Source organism: Cornus florida, unplaced genomic scaffold, assembly GCF_030987335.1.
Source record: "Cornus florida cultivar Cherokee Brave unplaced genomic scaffold, ASM3098733v1 CherokeeBrave_3.0.0_Hap2_Chr04, whole genome shotgun sequence".
NCBI classification, from domain to species: domain Eukaryota; kingdom Viridiplantae; phylum Streptophyta; class Magnoliopsida; order Cornales; family Cornaceae; genus Cornus; species Cornus florida.
The window spans coordinates 13,486,711-13,495,853 of record NW_026775574.1 but is presented as its reverse complement, the minus strand read 5'-3'; the positions used below and the strand labels follow the sequence as shown (position 1 = coordinate 13,495,853).

The window sequence follows — 9,143 nt, the reverse complement described above, 5'->3', positions numbered from 1 at the left end:
AAACCTGTAAAAACCTTCAGTTCCATTTGTGTGTTTGTTTTCTGCATTATTGTAACTGGTATCAGAATTGATGTTATCAAATAACCAATTTCGAGGGATTTCGAGATCAGTCCAATTGAGTAATTTGGGCTCAATAATGGTATCGAAAGGTCTAGGTTCAAACAAAGTGACTAGTTTTGAGTTAATTGTAGGAACAGTAGCTGTTTCGGGTTCGCGAGTAAGCTCATAGAGAACTTTCCACTGGATTCCGAGACTGGGAGAGTCATAATCCATTTGTAATTTTGATAATTAGAGTCTGACTTGTAGGACTTTCTCAATGTTTGGATCAGAAAGTGAAACAAAATAATTGGGTTTGATTTTAAACCACATTAAATTGTTAACCTGGGTGGGGACGGTGGAAAAATCATATTTATACGAGGAAGTATAAATAGAGGGTTTTTTTTGATGAATATGAACTCCATAACATCATCAATGGCATGCAAGGATAAACCGACACTCTTTTCCATAAAAAACATCTTCTATGTCTCAAACATAGAATAACATAAAAAACACCTTCTATGTCTTTCAGAAAAACTGAAAAATTATAGAATCATTCTATCTCCAACCAAGATAGATGTTGAAAAAGAATCTATTGATTTTCTTGGTCTCGTTTTAACCCACAAAGGAATAAAGCTCCAAGATCACATTATTATTAAAATCCGTGATTTTCCTGACACTATTCAAGATAAAAAGCAACTTCAAAGTTTTTAGGAATCTTGAATTATGGTCGCACCTTTATTAAAGGCTTATCTCACAAGGAACTTCCTTTAATAAAGAAGCTACAGAAAAATGTAGTTTTCGAATGGAATGATAGTGACACAAACATTATCAAACAGATCAAAACCGATCTAGTCTATATTCCTGAAGTTTATTTTCCCCAAAATGGAGATAAACTCATTCTTGAAACAGATGCCTCTGACCTCTATTGGGGATGTGTGCTAAAAGCCATTCCTAAAGACAAATGGACGGATGACACTCCTTCATTTCCCATGATTCGAGCACGAAAAGCTCCTATTACAAAAAAGCTTCAACAAGAAGAATTAATTTATGGATATAATTCTGGAAAATTTAAACCCAATGAACAGAATTATATTATTTATGAAAAAGAACTTTTGACAATAAAATTAGCAATAAAAAGATTTCATATTTATCTTGCTCCAGAAGATTTTATTATTCGAACTGATAACCAAGCAGTTAAAGATTTTCTTATAACAAAAAGAATTGTTTAGATGGACGTCGTTTAAAATGGTATAATGTTATTGCTCAATATTGTTTTGCTATTGAACATATCAAAGGAACTAACAATTTTCTTGCAGATTTTTTAAGCAGAGCAACAGAAGTATCTAACCATGATATTTCTTTCTCTATACATACAGATGGATGAACATAATTATCCACCCAAAGATAAAGAAGGTTGGATCACTGTTGCTAAAAAAGCAATAACTAAACCAACTCCATCACAACCAAACAAATGGTTCGTGGTTTTTGCTGGTCATCATCCTGGCATTTATGAAACTTGGAATAACTATCACAAACAGCTTCGTTCTTTTAATGGCTCTTGTTTCAAAGCCTACGATACACTTATAGAAGCCTAAACAGTTTTCTATAATGTGGGTCAAGCTTCACAAAATATGTTTTTTCAAACTCCAGAGAAGCGGAAATTAACAATTTCTACAATCTTGGTCTTCCAAACGATTTTTATGAAGAAATAAACACTGTTTGGAAAGCACACAAACTTGGTGCACATAAGAGATTCAGACAACATCTGAGTGCTCTTACTACCCTCATCGCTGAACAAACAGCCATGACTGCTGAGCTTAAAACGCTTTGCATCCAAATCTGTCTTACTATTGACTGGGAAAAAGATTTTTCCTTATCTCAAATAAATTGTTTTCTTAAACTTGCTCAGTTAGTAAGAGAACAAGATTTTCCACAAAATACGTTTGCCAAAATCAACTGTATATGCCTTCTTGAAAAAGCACGAAATGTTTTTCCTCCTGATCTTTTTCAAGTTATCTATCGAAAGATTGAAGATCATTATGATGTCATTTGATTTTATTATCAGACATTACATGAAGATATCAATACCTTTGATATGCTTTATAATGGTAAAAAGGTCCCAAAATTTGCCTTTTTTATCATTCTTGGTTTTGATTGGTCCATGGAACCTGTTGATTGGGGATTTGTGAACAAACTCACCTTTACCTCCATTGATTCATACCAACATTTTCCTGCCATGATCAAATCCATGGTTTACAAAGTATGCAGACGCTAGAACTACAGCCGCCATCTTACCTTTTGGATTTCCAGTACCATTGGTAGTCGAGAAAAAACTTGATTTTTCCAACTTTATCAAATATGGTATCTCAAGCTTACAGCACAAGGTGAGTACGAGCATAATCAACTAATAAATTCGGAAGAAATTGCTAACAGCATTAATCTGTATTACTTCGAAATTCACAGTTTCTTACACCTACGAGATACTGCTCGACGACTTCTTGATGGCTCTTATCACAATCAAGAACCAATTTTGTACTGTTGTGACGGACGCAGACTCTTTGTTACTACAGTCAATTGTTATTATGATGACGACAATGGAGAACACCACGTCCAGACTGCTAAAGCTTTTTTAAAAGAAATCATTAGCATGACCACACTGGATATCCCCTCTCGAGTCAAAGATGGAGCCGAACGACTCAATCTCGAATGGGATATTGCTGATGCACAATCACTAGCCAGCACTCTTCCACTTAATGAATATGAACTCCATAACATCATCAATGCCATGGAAGGACGAACTGACACTCTTTTCCACTTGACTGCAATCTATCTAGCACACGACAAAGAGAGCTGTTATGTCTACTTTTTCCAAAAGCAAAAGTGACCGAAAGCTGCCGACAAAGTATTCATCAACAGTAAAAGTTGCCGACAACCTCTTTTTCAAACAGTGAAAGAAAGATTCGTTCTTATCTTCTTTAGAACTGTTTACCTTTTGTAATGCTATTTAATTCGTAACCCCATCATGGTTTCGGTATGAGTTTTTAGTATCAGTTTTCCATATTGTGTTTCCCTGTAAACCTGTAAAAACCTTCAGTTCCATTTGTGTGTTTGTTTTCCGCATTATTGTAACTGGTATCAAAGCCATACCTCGTATGCCCATTCATCAAACCAGATAAACTGAAACGATCGCGTTGCCAAGTACCTTTATAGTTGTTAATGAGAATGGCTAAAGACTGTGCCCATTCATCAATGGTTTTCAAATGGTCTTTATAAGGAACATTTGAAAGATTAAGATAAGTTCCATGTTGTGAAATTGGAAACTTATTAAGATCATCTTTTCTGGTCCAGGTGGGGACGGTAGAAAAATCATATTTATACGAGGAAGTATAAACAGAGGGTTTTTTTGGTTCTCCTTTTTCGCCGTCAGTTTGTGGTTGGCTAGAGGTAGGAACTTCTTCTGCGGGGAAAAGGTCGGTAGAAAAATCTCCGTAAAAAGATTCGTCAAGAATAGTGTCTGATTGACGCTTTTTTGATTTAGATCTTTGGGTTTTAGATCTGGAAGGTAAAGGATCTGCTTCGATGGTTTCATCGAGAGATTCAGAAGATGAATCAGGTAGGGGATCTGCTTTGATGGTTTCATCAACAGATTCTGAAGACTCAGATTTGTCTGAAAAGACATATATCTATTCGTCATCGGATGGATCTTCATTGTCTAAGTCACTGCGGCTTTCACTTGGTGTGTAGCCAAAGTGAGTAAGAAGATCTTCGTTTTGTAAAGAGATCTGTCTTATGTGATTGATGATATGTGTGCTTTCATCAAAAGTAAGCTGTGGGTTTACATATAATGTTTGTAAACAATTGAGTTGATCTATGATGTTGTCATAGTCATCACGGCAATATTTAGATGAAGAGGTTTCAGAAAACACTTTTATTTCTTCATGGCCATAAAAAAAGGGTTTTACCTTATAATGATGAGGTGTTTGACCTTCGTTAAAAATTGGATTTTCCATGGGGAAAGCTGTAGGAGATGTAGAGTCTTGTTTGGAAGGATCGGGTGGATCTGGTTCAGGTGGGTAAAGATCTGACATCTTAGCTTTTTTTTAGTTTAGCTAAATCTACGGTCATTTGATGTATCTGTTCCTGAAGGACTGATGTATCCTTAGGATTGGAAAGAGTGAAAATCTGGGTAAGAGTTTCAAGTTTGTCATTCAAGGAGATCATTCCTTGTTGGACATCTTCGAAAGAGGAATCTATATGGGTATTGGAAGTAAATACCATATGTTTTTTTTAGGTTTAGAAGGAGGAAGAGAAGTATCCTTAGTAACATACTTTTTGGAGGCGCGAACTGGGCGCTTACCAGCCTTCCATTGTTTCCAGCGAAAAAATTTTCGCTTTGGTTTTGAAGGACGGGGAGCAGCTTTGTAAGGTGCGCATCCAATTTTCCAAGTTTCTTGTAGAATCTTGTCGCAACAACGTTGGCCTTCAGCTGTGTTGCTGATCTAGTCTTTGACTTGCTTTTTTGCTTTAGTCTCAAGACATTTTTCGTTAATAAGGCGATAAACAAAATTGGTACGGAAACCGATGTTATCTGGTTTCTGGATATGAATGAGAAAGTCAGGGTAACCTTTGGCTGCAAGTTCATCCCAAGGATTTGGAAGCTTATGAAAGAATTGGGGTAACCAATGTTCAATGGCATTTGGGGGAAGTCTACGAAAATATTTTGTAAAAAGTTTGACGTAGGCTGGGAAACTGCAAATGTCGCATAATTCATTTGATGTATTCGGGTTTGCGAGTAAGCTCATAGAGAACTTTCCACTGGATTCCAAGACTGGGAGTGTCATAATCCATTTGTAATTTTGATAATTGGAGTCTGACTTGTGGGACTTTCTCAATGTTTGGATCAGAAAGTGAAACAAAATAATTGGGTTTGATTTTAAACCACATTAAATTGTTAACCAGGTTCGACTGAACTCCGCCGATAAGTGCATCAACCGGTTTGTGGAAACAGTTGTCCATGACAATAGCAATGACAAGTTGATCTGTGCCTCGTCGAAACAGAGAAGTAATTTTGATTTGGACCAAGCCGATATGAATGTATCGTGCTAGAGGGTTTTGTTGTTTCCATCGCTCGATTTTTTCCTTGTTAAGGATATTGAATCCACAACGACCATTGGAAGTGTAGTCGATGGTAGTATTTCCACTGAATTGTTCTAAAATTCGTTTGGAAAAGATAGCAAAACGAGAAGTCTTGTAAACTTCTTCCTTTTTGATTCGTTGAAGTTTATCAAACTGAATAAGTTGTTCGTTTGTGAACTGTACTTCTTCACCAATGATATCACTAAGTTTGATGTTAGTTGTTTCATCAGGTTTTGAAGGGGTAAGGTTCATCATACAGATAGTATCGATATCTGTAAAATCACTTTCAGTATCGCTGGTGGCTGTACTGGAAGAAGAATTGGAATAGTTACTAGAAATTTCATACAGAATGTCATTTGGATCTGTAATCTCGTGACCATAAACAACACAGAGATTATCTGTTTGTAAATGCTTAATCATTTTAGATGCACTTTTGCCTTTTTGGGGACAATTTGTTGCATAATGACCAATTTCATTGCAAATGTAACATTTACAATCTTTTTTGATTTCTAAGGATTTAGAAGCTTTGGAGGACTTTTTGGTTCCTTTTTTCTTTTTCCCTTTCTTAGGTTTGGAAGGAGGAGGAGAAGTATCCTTAGTAACATACTTTTTGGAGGCGCGAACTGGGCGTTTGCCAGCCTTCCATTGTTTCCAGCGAAAATTTTTTCGCTTTGGTTTTGGAAGACGGGGAGCAGCTTTGTAAGGTGCGCATCCAATTTTCCAAGTTTCTTGTAGAATCTTGTCGCAACAACGTTGGCCTTCAGCTGTGTTGCTGATCTGGTTTTTGACTTGCTTTTTTGCTTTAGTCTCAAGACATTTTTCGTTAATAAGGCGATAAACAAAATTGGTACGGAAACCGATGTTATCTGGTTTCTGGATATGAATGAGAAAGTCAGGGTAACCTTTGGCTGCAAGTTCATCCTAAGGATTTGGAAGCTTATGAAAGAATTGGGGTAACCAATGTTCAATGGCATTTGGGGGAAGTCTACGAAAATATTTTGTAACAAGTTTGACATAGGCTGGAAAACTGCAAATGTCGCATAAGAATCTTTAGGAATGGCTTTTAGCACACATCCCCAACAGAGGTCAGAGGCATCTGTTTCAAGAATGAGTTTATCTCCATTTTGGGGAAAATAAACTTCAGGAATATGGACTAGATCGGTTTTGATCTGTTTGATAATGTTTGTGTCGCTATCATTCCATTCGAAAACTACATTTTTCTGTAACTTCTTTATTAAAGGAAGTTCCTTTTGAGATAAGCCTTTAATAAAGGTGCAACCATAATTCAAGATTCCTAAAAAACTTTGAAGTTGCTTTTTATCTTGAATAGTGTCAGGAAAATCACGGATTTTAATAATAATGTGATCTTGGAGCTTTATTCCTTTGTGGGTTAAAACGAGACCAAGAAAATCAATAGATTCTTTTTCAACATCTATCTATTTCTTTAACCTTAAAAGACCAAACAGTCGTTGAGATTCAAATAGTCGATGCACCTTCTCGACGACGATTTACTTAGACAATGAAGATCCATCCGATGACGAACAGATATATGTCTTTTAAGACAAATCTGAGTATTCAGAATCTGTTGATGAAACCATCGAAGCAGATACCCCATTGGTAGTTAAGAAAAACTCGATTTTTCCAACCTTATCAAATATGGTATCTCAAGCTTAGGAATGGCTTTTAGCACACATCCCCAACAGAGGTCAGAGGCATCTGTTTCAAGAATGAGTTTATCTCCATTTTGGGGAAAATAAACTTCAGGAATATGGACTAGATCGGTTTTGATCTGTTTGATAATGTTTGAGGACTTTGTGTTTCCTGCCGGAAGCAGCTGGTTTAAACCATAAAAGGTTCAAGGATACAACTCTCAATGAATTGTCTCCTCCTGGGAAGGAGAAAGTTGGACTCCTTCTCCTAATGGGTGGGATTTCTTGGATTTCCCTGGTGCTAGGGTTCCATATGCAGTTATGAAAACAGATCAAGCTCTTGACGGAATACAAAGGAGAAGGCAAGAAATCTGCTGTGTCATGAAGTGATTCGAGTGATTGAAGGTGAAGGAATGACCTGCCTTCTGGATCTATGGAGTAGAATTGGCTATCCACATGATATATATATGATGTTGGTGATTTCAGGAGTAGAAGGTTGATGCCGTCGGGCCGATTGATTGACCGATTGTGGTGGGACTCAACGAAGAGTGGATCATCAATTATGGAGAGCCAGAGTTTGGAAACACACCTGAATCTGAATAATATTTTCGCCGGAATTTCTTTCAGTATCTCAAAAATAATCTCTTGCGGAAGAGAGACCCCGTTATTTCCTTGCGGAAGAGAAAACCCATTATTTTCCTTTCCCTTCTTCTTCATCATCTTTCCCTTCTTTTCCTTCTTCTTCCTCTTCATCATCTTTCCCTTTTTCTTCATCGTCGATCTTAGCAATTTGGACAGTGGGTGCGTTTTCCTTCCTTTGAACATTGCAATTTAGGGTTTATTTATATTGGAACGGCTCAATATGACAAAGGTATATGGAGTCTCTCAAGAGCTTGTGGGTGGAGGGCTTATGACCTAATTTAAAGAATGTCATGAATTTATATAATGAAAAATCCTATGTAATTATCAATCCTTGCAAGTTGCAATCCTATTTGGATGTGGAGCCTTTTTGTACTATATGCATATATGGGTATATATATAATATTATAAATTTTAATTATATTGCGTAATTGCGTATCTAGCTAATCTAGGTATGTACTATGCATATCCATGTAAACATATAATATTATTGCAGGGATTAGTAGATTAATTAAAAGTGGACACAATTTTTTTTTTAACATTCCTACAAATTACACATCCCCTAGGAATTGGAGGCGGCTGACCTTCAAAAGCGCGGCAAGTATGCGAGGGCTGCCTTTGAGGGACTCATAAAGAAACACTTCTTTTTTAAAATAAAATAAAATAATAAAAAAAAAAAGAAAAAGAAAAAAGAAAAGTAGTAACCACATACATCCAAGAACCTTGACTGTAGCTTAAACTCTAGACCTTTCTTTGGTCTCATAGAGAAACCCTTTGGAAGTGAAATCTTAGATGAACTGTCCATTGTTATGTTATAAATCTTTGAGAGTCCCCCTTTTCTCTAATCCGGACAATTAGAAAATGGCACAGTTGTTTGTCCTCCTCAGGTACAATATTTATTAAGCAAAATGATATGTAATCCGAAAGTGGGGCTAATATGGTTTGATCTTGGCTGTGTATAAATTTAGAGAAAAGTCAAGTTTTCTTTTCAAGATGCTCTGCATCCTCTATGCTGAGTTGTTGGATATTCTTGTATTAATTACTGTTCTTGTTCTTTATTTTTGGTTTCGGAAATGGTTCTTTTTCAGCATTCCTTTCCATTTCTTTCAATTGTTTAGTTCCTTCTACACTTCTTTCACTTTTTTTAGGGTTATCCCCATTGTTTGTTATAAGTGCATATTGTTTTAATTATACATAGCTTAGGGGAAAATTAATAATAATAATAAAGCTACCCTTCCACGTTTTTTTTTTTTTAATTTCCAGATGATGTTGGACGTCATAGTCCGAGGCACTGAGCATGTCTGATGCTATTTGTCACGATCTTTCCACCTTATATAGATACTATTTGTTTTATGGACTTTTCATTTTCATAATTTCATATGCAAAATACATTTACACAATTAGAAGGCATTCACACATATGAGTGCCAACAATCACTTCCCTAAGAGATTTGAAAATGTTATATATAAAATGAAATATCAATACCAACAGACCTGTAGTCTAGCGGGTCAAGGCCCCTATTTCTCAAAGAGATGTCAGGGATTTGAACCTCAGTGGTGGTAATGTGTGTGAGTACCAATTAGAAAAAATAAAAATAAAAAATACCAACGCATGCACACATTATTATGAGCTAGCACCACCTATACACAATAAGAGAAAGTACACTATACTACACAATAT

At 36.1% G+C, this 9,143-nt stretch overlaps 1 protein-coding gene across 1 annotated transcript; it reads right to left on the bottom strand.

Annotated features, from left to right (window-relative positions):
• Positions 1–6,935: 6,935 nt before the first annotated feature.
• LOC132304735 (putative F-box protein At1g47790) lies at positions 6,936–7,544 on the bottom strand. The gene has a single exon (XM_059802460.1). The coding sequence runs from the start codon at positions 7,542–7,544 to the stop codon at positions 6,936–6,938; it is 609 nt and encodes a 202-aa protein (XP_059658443.1).
• Positions 7,545–9,143: the final 1,599 nt, after the last annotated feature.